This window comes from Drosophila gunungcola (genome assembly GCF_025200985.1).
Source record: "Drosophila gunungcola strain Sukarami chromosome 3L unlocalized genomic scaffold, Dgunungcola_SK_2 000002F, whole genome shotgun sequence".
Classification (NCBI taxonomy): domain Eukaryota; kingdom Metazoa; phylum Arthropoda; class Insecta; order Diptera; family Drosophilidae; genus Drosophila; species Drosophila gunungcola.
Window position 1 is genome coordinate 2,665,719 of NW_026453178.1, and position 17,622 is coordinate 2,683,340.

The 17,622-nt window shown below is 44.5% G+C and overlaps 6 protein-coding genes across 10 annotated transcripts; 3 read left to right on the top strand and 3 right to left on the bottom strand.

Moving 5' to 3' along the window:
* The first annotated feature begins 3,383 nt into the window (after positions 1-3,383).
* LOC128257440 (differentially expressed in FDCP 8 homolog) lies at positions 3,384-5,085 on the top strand. Its single transcript, XM_052988451.1, is given in 3 exon segments — positions 3,384-4,207; positions 4,261-4,632; positions 4,635-5,085. Coding segments are annotated over 3 exon segments (1,449 nt in total). The 5' UTR covers positions 3,384-3,465; the 3' UTR covers positions 4,970-5,085.
* LOC128257439 (protein KRI1 homolog) lies at positions 4,993-7,819 on the bottom strand. The gene is made up of 4 exons (XM_052988450.1): positions 7,651-7,819; positions 6,088-7,589; positions 5,861-6,024; positions 4,993-5,803 (listed from the first exon to the last, which is right to left on the bottom strand). The coding sequence occupies exons 1-4, from the start codon at positions 7,766-7,768 to the stop codon at positions 5,083-5,085; spliced, it is 2,505 nt and encodes an 834-aa protein (XP_052844410.1). The 5' UTR covers positions 7,769-7,819; the 3' UTR covers positions 4,993-5,082.
* Positions 7,820-8,068: 249 nt separating this feature from the next.
* Positions 8,069-8,687, top strand: LOC128257661 (autophagy protein 12-like). Its single transcript, XM_052988758.1, has 3 exons — positions 8,069-8,236; positions 8,291-8,427; positions 8,487-8,687. The coding sequence occupies exons 1-3, from the start codon at positions 8,161-8,163 to the stop codon at positions 8,607-8,609; spliced, it is 336 nt and encodes a 111-aa protein (XP_052844718.1). The 5' UTR covers positions 8,069-8,160; the 3' UTR covers positions 8,610-8,687.
* Positions 8,632-9,760, bottom strand: LOC128257660 (NADH dehydrogenase [ubiquinone] 1 beta subcomplex subunit 5, mitochondrial). Its single transcript, XM_052988756.1, has 4 exons — positions 9,575-9,760; positions 9,269-9,498; positions 8,957-9,063; positions 8,632-8,896 (listed from the first exon to the last, which is right to left on the bottom strand). Exons 1-4 carry the CDS (start codon positions 9,657-9,659, stop codon positions 8,758-8,760), a joined length of 561 nt encoding a protein of 186 aa, XP_052844716.1. The 5' UTR covers positions 9,660-9,760; the 3' UTR covers positions 8,632-8,757.
* Positions 9,761-10,181: 421 nt separating this feature from the next.
* On the top strand, positions 10,182-15,205 carry LOC128257494 (rho GTPase-activating protein 68F). Of its 5 annotated transcripts, none has more exons than XM_052988525.1 (6): positions 10,182-10,275; positions 11,242-11,396; positions 12,787-12,912; positions 13,218-13,253; positions 13,311-13,506; positions 13,582-15,205. In XM_052988525.1, exons 2-6 carry the CDS (start codon positions 11,360-11,362, stop codon positions 14,621-14,623), a joined length of 1,437 nt encoding a protein of 478 aa, XP_052844485.1. In that variant the 5' UTR covers positions 10,182-10,275; positions 11,242-11,359; the 3' UTR covers positions 14,624-15,205. The 5 variants fall into 5 exon arrangements, with proteins under 5 accessions (XP_052844485.1, XP_052844488.1, XP_052844487.1 ...); XM_052988528.1 differs by having other exon boundaries at positions 10,206-10,226; XM_052988527.1 differs by lacking the exon at positions 10,182-10,275 and adding an exon at positions 10,307-10,427.
* Positions 15,206-15,390: 185 nt separating this feature from the next.
* LOC128257838 (eukaryotic translation initiation factor 3 subunit L) lies at positions 15,391-17,496 on the bottom strand. The gene is made up of 4 exons (XM_052989055.1): positions 17,337-17,496; positions 16,736-17,214; positions 15,704-16,676; positions 15,391-15,644 (listed from the first exon to the last, which is right to left on the bottom strand). Exons 1-4 carry the CDS (start codon positions 17,367-17,369, stop codon positions 15,510-15,512), a joined length of 1,620 nt encoding a protein of 539 aa, XP_052845015.1. The 5' UTR covers positions 17,370-17,496; the 3' UTR covers positions 15,391-15,509.
* Positions 17,497-17,622: the final 126 nt, after the last annotated feature.

The following is a 17,622-nucleotide window of genomic DNA, read 5'->3' on the forward strand; positions in this document are numbered from 1 at the left end:
AAAAGTTGTCTAACAGGTATGCTGATTACTTGGCTTAGTATCAATCGTTAAGTATTTAAAATCTTCCTACTACTTATAATAGATTTCAAACTATATTTTAAGTTATATTGAGAGTCCTCCTTAAAAAGATTCCTACAAGCACGATCTACCAAAGCTTTTTCATTTGTTGTGTGGTGTGTTTAGGTCTTGAGTTAAATCAAAGCGCTGTTTCGCCAAACGCAGTGCAGTTTTCCGCTCCAAGATGGAAAAAGACTTCAGGTGCTTTTGGCTTCTGCATTTGCCGGCTTTTCCCCCCTGTCTTCTTGACTGCAACCACTTGGCTATAAATAGGACCAACTGGAGACGAACCCAAGGGGCAACACTTACGTTTAACTTTTGTGGGGAAACGGGCAAGGCAGCAACAGAAATTAGTTCCCAGGCGGCTTTATAATACTTTGCCAAAGGAAAAGCGTGAATAGGGCAGGGAATTGGGAGGGGAATACGAGTAGTCAATAGACAACAACATGTGCCCCTGGTCCCACATGTGCCGTGGCATGTTTGCCGTCTTAATTATTTATACGTAATAAAACTAAGCATAATTTTCCAGCAAACAACTAAACCGGCAACGCACTGGCGCCTCATTTCAAATTCTATAAATAATTTCAAAAGCAGTTGATACGAATCGCAAAAGGCTCTAAAGGCTCACTCCTAAAAAGCCGGAAAAACTGAAAACACATTCATACAAGTTGTTGGGAAAAATGAGGGAAAATCAGAGAGAGAGAGAGAGAGAGAGCACCAAAAGAGAGAGTGAGAGAGAGAGCGTGGCAGAGGAAGAGAGCGCTGCCGACATCGACTGCGCGGCAGCAGCGTCACATGCGGCGTATGCGTTATTTTGTCAGCCTTATCAGAAAGCCATTGCAAGCAAACTTTATTTTAAAGAGCCGGGCCATTTATCGAACTTGCAACGTGTTGTCTCCTGCGGTCCCAGTTGCCCCCAATCCCCCCTTAGGATACATCCTCCCTACAGCCATTTCAGCCACAAGAGTCGCGTTGTTTGCACGCTGGCTGCCCAAAGCCCGCCAATTGTTTATTCAAGCAGCATCGCAGCACCACGGCATCCCAATCCCAGCTCATGTTGCCCATATGCACTTGAACTGCCTTCGACCGAGCTGCTCCTCCATCCCCATAACCAGCTGCCTTTTGGCCGGTGCCATGCCTGTGCATTCATTTGGCCGGCGATGTGTTTGTCTGGCCATTTTTTCCGCCTCTGCAGCTAGCCTCCGCCTAGCACACTGAGAAAAACTAGTATTCCATTTGGTTACCAATGCCATTTTAAATGGCTTTATTGGCAAACATAACTAAAGTTAAATTTATTATGTTTACCTAAGAGTCATTTTTAAAAAAGCGTTAAAAATCTAGCGATTTTTTTTTAAATACTTAGAATAAACCAATTATATTTTTTTAGGACCGCGGTAAGTATTAAAATTTGTATATATGTTAAATAGAGTTACATTTTATTTTATATATATAGTTTTAATATTGTTTAAAAAACTTTTTTGTATATAATATATATCTCTTAGTATTATAATTTAAAAATATATTTATGAATCGTTTTCCCAACTTTAATTTTTAAATCATAATTTGAAAATTTACATTAAAACCTAATTTTTTACCAATTTTTTTTTTTTTTTTTTGCAAATGCTGCTTTGCTTAAACATTTTTTTCTGTGCAGGAAGCGCTCATTGCAGTTGTTATCGCCGCTGTTTGTTGTTGTCGCCGGGCTTAAGCGTCTCTTAGTGGCAGTGAATCAGTGGCCAAACATGTAATCTGTTTAATGGCCAACTGACCGTGCATCGGAGCCAGTTGCTCCTACACGCCCCTGAACCATTTTAGCCAGTCGCGTATACGCACCGTGAGCCGAACAAAGTCTTGGAATTTGCATAGATCTTTTTTTGAAATACTTGTACCCTTTTTTTGGCGGCACTATAAAATGACCACCTGTTGAATATGGCGAACCGAAAAAAAAAATAAACACAAATGCCACTTGGACATTTGGGGCCAAACAAAAAACGTGAAAAATCGTTAAACAAAATAACCGCAACACAAAAAACAAAGTAATACTGAAAGCGAGCGCAAACTTGTTCAGCTGCGTCGCCAGTGATTTGCATAAACCGCTAAAACGTAAGCTGAAACAAATAAACATTTGCCATATCTCTGAGTAAACAACATTAAATAGAGGTTTGCAATATAGTCTCGGCAGAGTTGATTTTTCAATTAGTCGGGGAACGAGTTGACTTCTTAAAACCCTTAATCTAAATCTCTGATCTCGACACTTTTTATTACACTGGCAGAACCTGGTCTACAAGCCTTTTCGGTGCTTTTGATTTGCGTTTATTCCTCGTTTTAAACACCGTTTATCGGATCCCAAAAAAAGTTCTTAAATAAATGACCCAAAAATTCCATATTCGGACCAAAAACATGACTAATTTACATAAATAACGATGTGAGTCGCCTTGACTGGCCTCTAACCATTTTCTGTTTTAAAATTATTTTAATCATTAACTTGAGCTGAAAACTGATTTGCATCCCAGCAAATAAATACAATCTGATTGCATCCGATTTTAGCGCCATGAGAGCTATAGTTTCCGTTTGAAATCCTGGTCATAAAATTTAATGATTTTGTTAAACTAAAGTCATCTTTTTTATACCTCTAAATCTAAGACCTACTAAAATTTAACAAAAATTTGTATGCATTTGCTAAACCTGCTTGTCAATTCTGACGACCAAGTTTATTATTTCCAGACCGTTTATAGATCTCATATAAAAGCGCTTAAAAGGTGCTAAATATGTTGATACTGATATTCAAGACTGATTAGCATTTAACTTGATTCGCTTTGATTGGGACTATCCTATTCATTTCCCCTAATTAAGTGAAGAGATCATTATTATTTTGGAATTTTTTAACGGTTATTAACCGATGTTTTCTGGAAAAAAACAATCTAAAAACTTAAATTACACTAGAACAAAAAATTCTAGAACCAAATGTTCTAGAAATTTTAAAATCAAGACAAACAAGCGCCATCTATTATCATTTTTGTACAATACTGGGAACACCTAAACTCAGTCACCACCAATAGGCGGCTTGTAAATAAAAATGTCTTATACGTGTACTTGTTTGCCTATGGGAATTTCGTTAGCGACATCTGTCGACCTTTTTACAAACAGTTTCCCCCTATTGGATTTTTAAATCTTCCCAGCGAATACACAAACCTTCTTGCAGCGCCATCTATGGTCGTTTTGTGGGGGACGAGACGAATTATTCCATCTGGCAACGCCGTTCGCATTTAAAAATATCTTTTTCGGTCCCGGTGGCAACGCTGATAAAACAGCTGTTGCTGCTCCTTCCCTCGCCCACCCACGCCTATCGTCATTGTTTTGCTGTTTTTTCGTACATTGTATTATTTTTCTTGTCTTTTCCTCTTGAAAATGAGCTCCTGGCGAGAGAGCCTGACCAGCATTCCGGGCACGGTGGCGCAGCTGATCAACGAGAGTGCCAGCAGTCTGCTGCACACCTCATCGTCGCTGGGCTCAACAGTTGGGCCCCTGGGCTCCACTGGCTCCGGGTCGGAGGGAGACTCCGAGGAGGGCGGACCACAGGGCGAGTACCGGGCACTGCCCATACCAGCCTCCCTGGTGCGCGAGCAGTGGCGCCTGATCTTCACCAGCGATGCGAGCATCCAGGACCTGCAGGCGGCCATTGCCCATTGCAGGGATCTCGTCCTGCTGAGCGACGAACTGAGTGATGAGCGACGTTGGTTGGTTCGCCACCTGGTGGACCTGCGATACTCTCTGCAGGAACTGGAGGAGGCCCAGGAGCAGCAGTCGCTGGCCCCGGACATGGTCGTAATGAACGCCATCCGGGCTGTGGTGGGCCATCACTTTGTGCCCCACCATCCGCACCACGGCAAGCGGAGTCGCCTACAGGCGGCGGCCAGGAGGAACTACTGTGACCACTGCACCTCCATCATCTGGAGCGTAGTGCAGGCATCCTACGTGTGCAGCGATTGTGGCTTCCTGGTCCATCAGAAGTGCATCGATGGCGTGAAGAGGGTGTGCGCCCACGTGCAGGTCTCCGAGCGCCAGCATCCAATCGCGGAGATCTGTCCAGAGGTTGGACTGGCTGCCCAGGGTTACAAGTGCGCCGAATGCGAAACGCTGCTTAATCTGAGTGAGTTACGGTTTTCCTTTCCAATTTCAACTCTATAGAATGCTCTTTTGCAGAAAACACTTGGGTGGAACCTCGGTTGTGCGACTATAGCGGCCTGTACTACTGTCCTCATTGCAACTGGAACGACAGCAACTTCATACCAGCCCGCATTATCCACAACTGGGACTTCTCCCCGCGTCGTGTTTCGCGGACGGCGCTACAGGAGATCAGGCTGTTCCTGAACAAACCCCTCATCCGCCTGGAGGAGGACAATCCCAAGCTCTTTGTGTTCGTGGAGAAGCTGTGTGCGGTGAAAAAGCTGCGCCAGAATCTGGTGCACATGCGCCACTACCTGGCCGCCTGTCGGATTGCCAGCGAGCTGAAGCTGGTGGACCAGCAGCTGGGCTGCAGACGTCACCTGGCCCAGTCGAATGAGTTCTACTCCCTGAGGATCTCACGCAGGTGGAGTCGGGAGCCCTCACCGAGTTTCTGCAGAGCGTGTTCAAAGCCTTTGACGAGCACATCAGATGCTGCCCGATGTGCCTGGCCCAGGCGTACATCTGCGAGATCTGCAGCAACAACGAGGTGATCTTCCCCTTTGACGATGGATGCATCAAGTGCGAGCAATGCAACTCCATTTACCACCGTGTCTGCCTGACGCGAAAGAACATGATTTGCCCCAAATGCATCCGCATCCAAGAGCGACGCCTCCAACTGGATCGCATGAGGAGCACGGAGGATGACGAGGTGGCCACCGATGATGAAGTGGCTGTCGCGGAGTAACTGATTTAATCAGAATTCACTCGTATCTGTGCTGGATTTTAATGTTATCATATGTACATAAGATTTAACTACAAAATGTATCTTACTATTGCTATTATATTAATCCTGGCATTTTACTTATCCTTCTTTCCGTACTTTTCCCGCTTGTGGAACTTTCGGGGATTTATGCCGTAGGCTTTCAATCGATCGTCGGTTATTCCACTGGTTGTGTTGTTTATTTTATTTTTAGATTTGAAGTTATTCGTTTTCTTTGCTGGGAAGGGGGCGCTCGCCTTTTCGTTTGCTTTCTTAAAGGGATTGACACCAGTAGGAGCTTGTTTGTTGTCGCCTTGGTTGTTATTCACTTGTTGTTGTCCTTGTCTCTGGTTGGGTTTCTTCTGCTGCTTGTTAAAAGGATTATTTCCATTTGACTTTTCCGAATTTTTAGAAGCATTGTTCTTTTGAGTTTGGCTTTGCGATTTCTTCATTCCGTTTTCCCCATTTTTGGACTCTATTGTGTTTTTGCCACTTTTGATTTCTGGTTTACTTGGGCTTTGCTGTGCGGAGGCTTTTGTTTGCTGGTTTTCACTATTTTTGCTTTTCTTTGGAGCAGGAGGATCAGCCTTCGTTTTACTTTCATCTGCCTGTCCTTGCTCTGTTGATTCCTTGGGTTCCTGAATGGATATCTGTGGGGAACTGGCTGCAGCAGCTGCGGCAGCTTTCCGTTTTAGGCGTTTCCTCTTCGATTTCGAGAAGACTTCTGTTGGGACTTGAGCATTATCAGTGGCAGCAGTCGTTTCAGCAGCTGGTTTCGTCTCCGGAGTCTCATCTGCTGGCTGCTCCTCGTCCTCAGATCTGCAAGGATGTCAAATTTAATTTGCTGAGCTTAATGAGCTTATTAAAATAACTTACCCTTCGCCATACAGACTTTTAAATATCTTTCGCTTAAGATCTTCGTTCTTGGCCTTCATCTTGTACAGACGTTGCTCCTTTTTCTCGACATGTTCGGGTCTGTTTTGAACAGCTTTCTTAAGGCTGGCCCACTGGTTGAGCTCCTTGTTCTTGGCCAGCAAGATCTGCAGATTAGAAATAAATTATTATAATATACTGAGTATCTAAACCGTTTTAAAGTGTAGTACCTCTTCTATCGTTAAACCAAAATCATTGGGTGTGGTTTCCACATATTTAAACCTACACGGCTGATCTCCCACTATATCCTCGCAGTCCATTTGGTAGTACTCATCGATGTACTCACTGTAGGTCTTTTCGTCCTCCGGATTGAATGCCGGCTTCTCCGCCTGGATCATTTCCATGAAGCGATTCCGCCTACCCTTGCGACCTTTACGACCGCGCGTACTTTCGATGAGCTCCTGCTGCAGTTGCTGCTTGGACGTGGACGGATCGTAGTCGCAATCCATGTTAAAGTCGTCGTCCTCGCAGTGTCCATCGTAGTTCTGATCGCCCGCATTACTGTGCTTCGTGGGATCGTAGTTGTCCCAGTCTTCCAGCTCGAGTTCATCGATGTCCGAGGGGCATTCTGGCTTCTCCTCGCCCTCGTCCACATTGTAGTACTCATCGTCGAAGAGCTCCTGCATGCGACGATCGTGGGCCGCCGGATCAAAGTCCTCCTCAAGCTCCTCGTCCCGGAAGCCGAGCTCATCATTGCCAGTGACGGCTTTCAATTTGCGTATCTTTTCCTCGATCTCCTTGCGCTTGATGTCCTTGATCAAGTCCAGTTCCTTCATCTTTTGCTGCTTCTCCTGATCCTTTCGCTCCTTGACCTCCTTTCGCTTTTCCCTCCGCTTGTCGTCTGTGCGCCGGATGGACTGTTCGATGGTGCGGGGATAGCGCTTGATGAACTCCGCATCAGGCTCTTCAAAGCGGAAGTTGTATTTCTGCTCGAATTCCGCCTGCTTCTCCAGCTCCTGTTCATCTTCGGAAAGCGGAGCAGCTTCTCCCACTATCTCGTCGTAGGTGGGAATGGCGGACTCATCGGTGTTGGCATAGCCCTTGTTGAGAATGTAGTCCCTGAGGAAGCTCTCGCCCTGCGTAAGCTTGCTGCTGTTCCAGTACTGCTTCAGTGGCTCCAGCTGCTCCTTGTCGGTCTGCTTGATCTCCTCCTGCTTCCCCGCCAGCCACTTGGCGAAGTCCGCCTCCTCGGCCGCCGTTTGCTCCTTGGTCTTGGTGCGTTTCTTGAATATGCCGCCGAATTCCTCGTCCTCGCCATCGTCCTCCTGGTTCATCACACTCCTGAACTCGTCCTTGAGTCGCCGCTCCGCCTCCACGGCGGAGGGTGACTGTGCCCTCTGCAGTTCCTCCTGCTCCTTCTCCTGCTGATCCTCATCCGAACTCTCGAACTTGCCATTGTGCTCCAGGATCACCTTTCGTTCGTAGTCCTTCAAGGTGACGGGCTTCGCTTTCTTCTGCTTCTTTGGCTGCTCCTCATCCTTATGTTCCTCGTCGCTGGAGGATTCATTAAAGAATCTCGTGCCCTTGTCGTAAATCCGCGGATCTTTGCTTTTCAGCGAGGACAGCGTCTTGAAGAAGTCCTGGTCGAACTTGGGGTCCACCTCGTCCTCCTCGGAGGACTCGCTGTCGCTATCGAACTCCGATTCGGATACATCCAAGCCGCGATCTTTATCTGTGGAATATCAAGTGATATAGTTGACAAGTGCCAAATGATCGTACTGTTGCCAAGTTACATTTCTGTAGCAGCTCTTTTTTGCGCAGGATGTTGTAGGTCTTGGCATAGTCCTTGTTGGTGGACAACTGCAGGTCCTCTCCGTCATCATCGGAGCCCTCGAAAAGATTGTTATTCATGATTTTGTTTATTTTCCCGGAATTTTTTATAAAGTTCCACACGTGTTTACGATAACAGCCGAATGTTAAATAACATAGTCGTTGTTATCGCTAGAGATGGGCAAATGGAAAAAGTGATTTTTAAGTCACGAAGTTATAAAAAATATAAATTCAATTTTAATTGGTGTAACTCTGAGAAAAAAGTTTTCTAAACTAGAATTTATTAATGATATTAAATATTTACAACATTTTATTATTTAATAAACAAATAAATAACCACCAATCTCGTGACTTCTGTCGATGTTGTTATCACAGCTTTGCCATCTCTAATATTTTGTACTTTATTTACAACGTTTTGAAAGTTTTTTAACCCATTCATTTAAAACTAAGCGTTACAGTCACATTCCAAATATATGGCAGACACACCCGAATCCCAGGCGGTCTTGAGCACCTCCTCTTCCACGCCCGCCGATAAGGATGGCTCCAAAAGTAATTTGTAATGATATCTTAGGGTCTTTGTTATCACAAAGTTTTCGTTATCAGTTTGTATCCTTCTGAACGCCACTGGAAATGTGCCCATCATCAAGAAGCGAACCTGGACAGTGGATCCCAACAAAACCGTCAGCTGGATTCAAAAGTTCATCCACAAGTTCCTGAAACTTGATGCCAACGAGCAGATTGCAAGTACCAATTAAGAGTTATAGAAAACACTATCATATTCGGGATCTTCTAATTGCAGTTCCTGTACGTTAATCAGACATTTGCCCCTGCTCCGGATCAGATAATCAAGAACCTTTACGAATGCCATGGCACCAACGGGAAACTGGTGCTCTACTACTGCAAGAACCAGGCGTGGGGCTAAATCGATACGCACTTGACCGGGCTAAATCTTAAGTATTTATTTGTATTTTATTAAATGTGACTAAGCTGATGTTGCGAACTCGTTCTCACACTTTATTTCCCCCAAAACGGGAGCCTAACAATTGTATTTAATGAATATTAGAAGGGGTCTAGTCGCCGCGCAGTGCTTCCAGCTCGTCGGCAGCCTCTTTGGAAACCCTGTGGTACTTGGCCACCGATGGTCGGTAGTAGTAGGCCTGGTAGTCGTTGCGCTCGGACATCTTGCGACGAACTTCGTCCTCCAGGAGGCTACAAAATCAGGGAAAGTCAGTTTAGAAGGGAGATAATATTAAGGAGTACCAGGCTTACCGAATCTGGGCTTTCTCGTTTTCCTCAAAGAGATAGTGCAGGGATTTCTCGTAGTTTTGCTGCTCCGAGTTCAACATGTAGCGGGAAATGAAGCGCGAAATGGGGTGCTGTTCAAAGAGAAATATTGGAATTAGAAAAGGATTTTTAACTGGTATAGCCTCATTTTCTTGCCAAGTTCAAAATGGTTTATAAGATGGGAAAATTGTTACTTCAGGATGATTAATATAAAAGCTTTAATGGGTTTGGTGGAAATTGTTTGATTTTTGAGTTTTATTTAGTATTTCAGATAGTATTATCCGTCACCTATCATACCTTCTCGTACTCCCAGTGTTTGGGGACATAGCCCTCGGGAGTCTCCGCCAGCTGCGCCGGGCCCACGAAGATGTTCGCGTAGAGGATCAATCCGGTGACAGGAATCAAGCCGAGCATTACGTAAAAGTGCATCAGATCCTTGAACTTGTCCCACTGGAAGCGGGATGGCTTGATGGTCATGTGGTGGTGGCCATGATCGCCTCCCATCCTGCGCAGCTGTTGTTGCAGGGCTAGAAATCCAAGATATTTTGTAGCGGTTGCGTAATGTGGAGTGTGTTTACCGCGACATATCCGTGGAGTACTCACCATTGCGGCAGGCGGGATCTTGCAGGACGGCCCGGTAGCTGGCAAACTTCGCCGCCGGCGACAGCAAACGGCTCCAACCGACCATTTTATTGAAGTTTTTTGTAAATCTCACGATATTTTGGAACTGGTCGTGTCAAAGTTGTGAGCAGCACGGCGAACGGTCACACTTGAGAGGGGCCGTTGATGTGTTTTGATATATCGATAACGGCAGAGATGGCAGCGTGATATAATTTAACTATGTTTAAAAAAAGAAGTTGTTTAGAATAAATATTTCCAAAGAAACGTATTAAAATATTTCACAAAGACTATTACGACTTACTTTACAAACACATTTGATTTGCATATTTGAAAAAGTTTTTATATATAAAAAATCCATATATAAAATTTACTTTGGGGATTTTGAATTATTTTAGGACTCTAATTACTGAATAAATATATACAGCTAAAAGAATGTTTTATTCACGAAAACTACTATTAAATTAATTTGAGTAACGTATTTTTAAAACAATAAACAAAAAAATGTACAATTATCGAGATGGAACAAAGCCAGTGCTGAAAAACTGTCAGTATTGAAAAGAAAAAAAGAATATGGCAACAAATTGTTTTGAAGGCAGGGTCACACTGAGTCTGATTGGCATTAGACAAAAACAACGTACGTCTGCAGTAAAATTAACGAAGATATTTTTCCTCACTGATAAAAGGTACTTTCCTCGCCACTTCTGACGCACAAACAAAGTGCAAACTTCAGGGAAATGTGAAACGAAAGTGGAGTAAATTCAAACAATTGCAATCGCGCAAACTGGAGTGTTTTCTTGGGGCTGATAAAAGTTTGTAGCTCAGTATACAAAAAAAAGTAAATATTAATACGATGCAAGATTCAATTGCGCAGTTTTTTTATTCCGGTTGTGACTGCTAGCAATTGCCTTTTTTCCTCAAGGAACTTGTGCAAAATTTACTTAACTTCTTTGTGTGTGTATGTGTAAACAGTGGCGGGACAAAGGAGCCTACTCCCTTTTACAGTGGTGGCAGAAAGGATCAGCCTTCTCCATGTCACAGTGGTGGCAGAAAGGATTGTTACAGTGGTGGCTTAAAGGACGTGCAGTCCTTACAGGTTTTTAAATAATATTTGTTGGTGTCACATTTGAAGCTTTGATAATCAAATATACAAAAATTCATTGGATAGCTGTGGAACTTGAACAGGGCCTGTGACAAAAACCAAACGTTTTTGGAAAAAAAAAAGAAACCAGTACCAGTTCCTTTTAAGATTGTGCCACTGTCACTTTGTGAGTTGGTAAACTTTGTGTTGGAATTGCGATAAGCAGCTTCAGTTCATTTCGTCTGTGTTGTTATCTTGCAAAAAGCAATTCATATGTCGTGAAACCACTGGCATGACCATTTTTAATGTCCCCACTGTTTGTAGGCAAGGCAATGTGGGCATTGAAGAAGGCTTGGGCGTCTTTCAGGGTTAAATTACCATGTTACCAAGACTTTGGCCAACTCCATTGATGTGAATGAATGTGAATCAGCAATGCCATACAAACATGTACTATTTCCAATACCAAGAAATAACCAATCAACAACCATGAAAACGAAAACTAGCTAGCTAATGACGTCATCGATAAAGTACTGGCACTGCTGCTTTTGGCTAATTTATTCTCACATTTCAGCCGCATATATATATTCTACATGCCAATAAACGAGCCCAACAACTGAGTCAAGTCCTGCGTCACCGCTAGAATTCCAATCACATCGAACGGACAGCACCTGGAGCGGACAGCACCCGCCATGGACGCCCATTCGCGTTTCGCACCGAGATTGCCAGGTAAGTCCGCCGGCCGATCGGCCAAGTCATGCTTTTCGATCCGAAAATTCCTAGTTTTGATCTTTGGTTTTGTAACTGCTTAGCATTTTGAGCGCAATACCAATTTTGCGGAGAGAAAGAATTCCCAAAACAATGATTAAACACAGAGGTTCAAAAGAATTTTTTGTGATTAAGTAAATAAAAAAGTTATTTTACCATTTAAGATAACTTCCTTTTATGCGCAGAGTAAGAGATATATATCAATATTTTTTTTACTTAAGGAATACAACATCTATGTTCATTTACTTCAATAATAAAAAAATTACTTAATACTCTCATTTTCATTTTAAGCTAAGGCCAGGCTACAAATTTTCAGACTTCATATTTATATGTGGTCAGCTTTTTTCTTATTATCAAGATAATATAAACGGACCTTAGGATCAATTTAAGATAACTACACTTTCTGAGCAGAGTTTGAGGATCTGAGTTGGTACCCAAGTTTTAACGAAAAAAAATTTGTTTTTTCAAATAATAATAAAACAAACCTTTGGCCAGACTTCACTTCTTAGTTTAGTCAACTTACCATCAAGATAATTAAAATGGGCCTAAAATATATATAAAAGAAACCTGAATTTTTTGTATGCCTCGAATCTGTATTTCAAGTTTTGGGAGTCTTTTCTTTACGCTGCTTTATTTTGTTGTTATTACCGTATCGTAGTTTCTTTGAGGGGAGAAGTGCCCTCGTTTGAGAACTAACAGTAATAGCCAGCAATTACGACTAATTTTCTTATCCAAACCCCTGCCCCGCCCCCGCCTAGCCTAAACCCCAACCGCCCCCTAACCCACCTCTTTGTTTTTGGTATCAAGTTGCGCTACTAACCCCATTCCAAACTGTTTAACCCAGCCTATGTGGGCAGCTCACCGAGCTAACTGTACATACATATCTTGCATTTTTAACTATCCAACGTGTTTGCTTGGTCTTGGTTTGTTGTGGATCCTATTTGTGTTTACTACTTTTTGCTAGCTGTGTTGTTGCCAAAGTTTGTTACCGTTACCGAGGTTTGTGTGATCGTGTGTTTGCCCTAGCTTTGTTTAGTCCTATTTAGCCCTATCCTCAGTCTTTAGTCCTAGCCCTAGCTTAGCCCTAATCGTATCTGTTCTGTTCTGTTCAGTAACCGTCTGCCAATTATATCGAAACAGTAAGACTCAGATGCAAAACGTACTCATCAAATTAAATTTTTTCTGATTCATGTCTATTCACTTACTCAAACTCAATCCGAACTAAACTTGTTGCCTCAGGCCGTCAAAATACTTAACTGAAAGCATTACTTGTAAGATTAAATTTTTGGAATACCAGTCCGCGCCAGGGAAACCTATGAGATTTATCAATGCCTTCCTCTCGCACCCCAAGGTCCTGCCATCAATCCAATCGTCGATAACTCGGATGAGCCGCAGCCCAGTCTCTCCGATCTCCACGACTTCGAGCCGAAGCTGGAGTTTGATGATACCGAACTGCTGGCTCCATCGCCCCTAGAAAGTAAGTAATATGTATTTAAATACTACAGTATTCCTATATTTAAAAAAACTGAACCATTCTTTAAAAAGAATAGGTTTCTGTAATATTACATTCAGTTATTAGTTTACGTTTGCGGTTAAATAAACCTAAATATAATATTGTTGCTCTTACAAAATCAAGTAAAGTAATCCCTATTAAAAAAAAAACTATTGTATAGTTTAAGATTAGTTTTTGTTTAAATAACACTGATCTTTGCACAACTGTAAAAATTTTATAAGAAGAACATTTTTGAAATCAACTAATATAAAATCTCATTTGTCCCACAGAAGATGTTATGGTCGGCGATTTTGTCCTGGCAGATGGTGAGTAGGAATATCCTTTCCTGTTAGTCAGTGCATTACGTTTCACAAACCGTTTAGATCCAGAACTAGAACCCGAAGATGATGTAAATCCACTGGAGGATGATTTTGAGGACCAACTCAGGGAACAGTCGGAGAACTTTCAGGCGCCCAGAAACAAATGCGATTTCCTGGGAACCGACAAACAAGGTCGTCACATATTCGGCATTTATGCATCTCGCTTTCCCGAGAAATCCCAGCTGGAAGGCTTCGTTCGGTAAGACCTATTTTAGATATTATATTAATAATAATTTAAGAGCTTAAACAAACTGGTTTCCTTTTATTCCAACAGTGAAATCATCAAAGAGATCGAACCATTTGTGGAGAACGACTACATCTTGGTTTATTTCCATCAAGGCCTCAAGGAGGACAACAAACCATCCGCACAATTCCTGTGGAACTCGTACAAGGAGCTCGATCGCAACTTCCGCAAGAACCTGAAGACGCTGTATGTGGTACATCCGACGTGGTTCATACGGGTCATCTGGAACTTCTTCAGCCCCTTCATCAGCGACAAGTTCCGCAAGAAGCTAGTCTACATCTCCAGCCTGGACGAGTTGCGCCAGGCGCTCGGTCTGAACAAGCTGAAGCTGCCGGACAACATTTGCGACCTGGACGACAAGCTCAATCCCAGTCGGAAGCCAGCGACGCCGCCACCCAGCAGCAGCAGCAGCATAAATGCATCCCGGCAGCAGCAGCACAAAATGGCGACGACGCATCAATTCGGAGTGCCCCTCAAGTTCATCGTGATGAACAGTCCATGCCTGAACTCGATTCCGCCGATTGTGCGCAAATGCGTTGACTCACTGTCCATTACTGGCGTGATCGACACGGAGGGCATATTCCGGCGATCCGGAAACCACAACGAGATCATGGCGCTCAAGGAGCGCGTTAACCGAGGCGAGGATGTGGATCTGAAGAGCGTGAGTGTCCACGTGATAGCCGGCCTGCTGAAGAGTTTCCTGCGTGATCTTGCCGAGCCGCTGCTCACCTTCGAGCTGTACGAGGATGTCACCCGCTTTCTGGACTGGCCCAAGGAGGAGCGCTCCAGGAATGTCACCCAACTGATACGCGAAAAACTGCCCGAGGAAAATTATGAACTGTTCAAGTACATCGTAGAGTTCCTGGTCAGGGTGATGGACTGCGAGGACCTCAACAAGATGACCTCCTCCAACCTGGCCATCGTGTTCGGTCCCAACTTCCTGTGGTCGCGCAGCACCAGCACCTCCCTGGAGGAGATCGCCCCCATCAACGCGTTCGTCGACTTTGTGCTGCAGCACCACAAAGACATCTACTTGATCGACGTCAATCAGAGCACGGTGTCCGTCGATTAACGACTGGCCCCCCACAAACAAGTCCGTAATTGTAAATTGTATGATTTTAATGTTAGTCCTAAGTGAACCAATGGTTAGCTAAAAAGAGAACACACAAAAGGCAATCGAAGCTAGAGCTAGAGCAGAAGGCAGTTTCGTTTAAAGTGTACTGTAATCCTAAGTTGAATTTAAAACTGTGTGTAAGTGTGAGTGGAACTGCTTGTGGACCTAACTCCACGCTCCACGTCAACTTCCTCTAAACCACAATTATCTAGAACCCACCCACATCCCCCACTAAGCGCTTAGTACGATTGATTTACCAAAGAAATTTGCTTGTGTTCGTTCGGCGGCGAACAGGAGAGAAATTCGAAATGAGATGTTATTATTATGCTAATGTATTAACGCACATTCCCACATGCCCATGACCGGAAACGAACACGATTCTTGGTTGCGTTGATGAATGCACCTGCCACGCGTAGGTGGAGTTGTGGCGAACTCAAAAATTGTATAATGGGTAGAATTTTGAATTTCCTTATAGTCATACAAATAATTTTTATAAAATAACGGTATTGTTAAAAATAAAGCAAATGTTAAAACCACGAATTTGGATAGACTTTCTTCGGGGCTTTAATTTTGTGCAAAAAATGCATAGATTAATGAAGCACGTTTTTGTAGGAAAAATGAATCATTTAGTTTGTGGGAAGAGTCAGCATAATCAGAAAGGCTTTACATTCATTCATGTAAATTTATTACCTTACCTTACCGAAACCGCAAATATTTGAACAGCATTTTGAGGACCAAACTTGCGCATAATCACAAGCGATTTTTTATTGATATCAAAACAAATCGGTCCAGTTTGGAATATTAAATAGATCATTAAGGGTCACAAGGAGACGACATAAATGGCTTAAATGTTGATGTTCTTCAGTTTGCGATTCAGGTCGTTGAACTTGAGAATTTTACGCACAAAGAAGTCGCCATAGCGATGCGAAACCTTGGTGTCAGCTATGTGGATCATGTCGTCGTCAATGTAGAAGTCCAACTGGAATATTAATCAAAGGTTAGATAGCCCCTTTCAGGATCTTTCTGTGTAAAACTCACCTCAGAGCCCGACTTGAACGTTCCCTCCAGGCCACTGGGTCCCTTGCTCCACACCAGGTTGCGCATTTTGTGCTTGAAGCAGAGCAAACGAATCAGCAGCTTCGACACGTCATCGTCGCTGGCATTGGGATCGATAAAGGATGCCAGTTTGGTCAGCGGCAGGGTGGTGTACAGTTTCAGATAGGAGCGCGTGGTGGGCAGATCCTTTTGCTGGCGCACCTCGTCCATGAAGACCAGCAGCTGGTGCTCCATGGGGTCCTTGACGTAGTCCTCCATGGGCGCATCAGCGGCCGGCGGACACGGGCTCACAAATCGCGGGCAGGCGAACACAAAGAACGACTTGAAGACCTCTAGGTCACCGCACTGCATCTTAAACATGGCGTCGTGGTAGTTCTTCTCGCGCAACACCTGCTGGATGGACTCGTCAATGCACTGGGGATGCAGCACCAGGCAGATGGCCAACAGGTGGTACATCTGCTCCGCCTGCTTGTTGATCTGGTCGTTCTGGTACGACCGCGTGCTGTATAGCTGCTTGGTGCGCTGGATGTAGAGCAGGATGTCGGAGAAAGTGCGGATGGCATCGGCATAGCGGCGCATCATCATGTAGGCGAAGCCCACGTAGTAGGACGTGGAGATCTGGCAGGCGGGGATGTGCGAGTAGGCGGACTTCTTGTGGATCTCAATGGGCTCCAGCACCTTGATGGCCTGGTAGTAGTCACCCAGCAGCGAGTGCACGCGCAGCAGGCCGACGAGGGAGAAGTAGCCCAGCATCTTGTAGAAGGACAGCTTGCCAAAGTCTCCGGCCACGGTCTGGGGATCCACGCCCTGCGAGATGGCCTCCAGCTGCTTCTTGATGTTCGAGATGTCCACCAGCGAGTGCAGCACGTTGAGAATGCAGAGAATGCTCCACACGTTGCTGTGGTTCACACACAGCTGCTGGATCTCGTCCTGAGACTTGTCCGTCAGGCGGGCACTGCAACGGATAGGACTTAGGGTTAAACACATCCACAAGGAGTAGGAATAGCTACTTACCGATACTGCGCAAAGTTCTGGAACTGATACACAAACTCGTCCACCAACTCCCACAGCCAGATGTCGGGCAGCTCCAGCATCACCGGGTTCTGGGCCGAGATGATCAAGTTGAAGAAATCGCAGTAGTTGAAGAACGAGTTGATCCGCTGCTCCAGCTTAGGGCCGCCGGGAATGCGGGCGTGGATGTGGCGGTAGTACAGTTCCTTGTACAGGATCAGAAAGACCTTGTCGTTGTCCACGATGGCGGCCACCTCCTGCTCCTCGGGCCAGGCCGTCTTGTCGAAGTGGTGGTCGCTGATCTGCGGGAAGGTGTTCTCGTACATGTTCTGGATGTCGTACAGGTTGCCCTCCTTGATCGCCTGGCAGAAGTTGATCAGGAAGTACTTGACATTGTCCGGCATCCGGGTGGAGAAGTAGTTCCTCTCGTACTCCATGTCCAGCTGCGGATCGCCGGTGTGCGCGAAGTCATCGTAGTACTCCTGAAATTCCCAAAAAATGAGTTTCGATTTGTGTGTGGGGCACAAAAGTTGGGTTATGTTGATGGCGAAGTCTCGGGATTGGCATTCCCGATCAGGGACCTTGCCGGAGTTCCTGCACTCACCGAATTGCTTGGGTATTCGTCGCCGCCGTACATTGTCGCTGTTTTTATATTTTCCGGTTCTACACAAGTCGCAAAGCCTATAAAAACGGTGGAGAATTTGACAACACGCCAACAAATTTTTGGCGAAAAGAGTGTGACCGACCATCGATAGCACCGGGCTGACCAACTATCGACGTTTTCGCTCCTCTAACGATTGGGGTATTCTGAAAACAAACAAAATTTGTGAATATATATTTTTGATATAAAACAGAAATGAGGCCTTTTTAAATATTTTAGGTGTTGATTG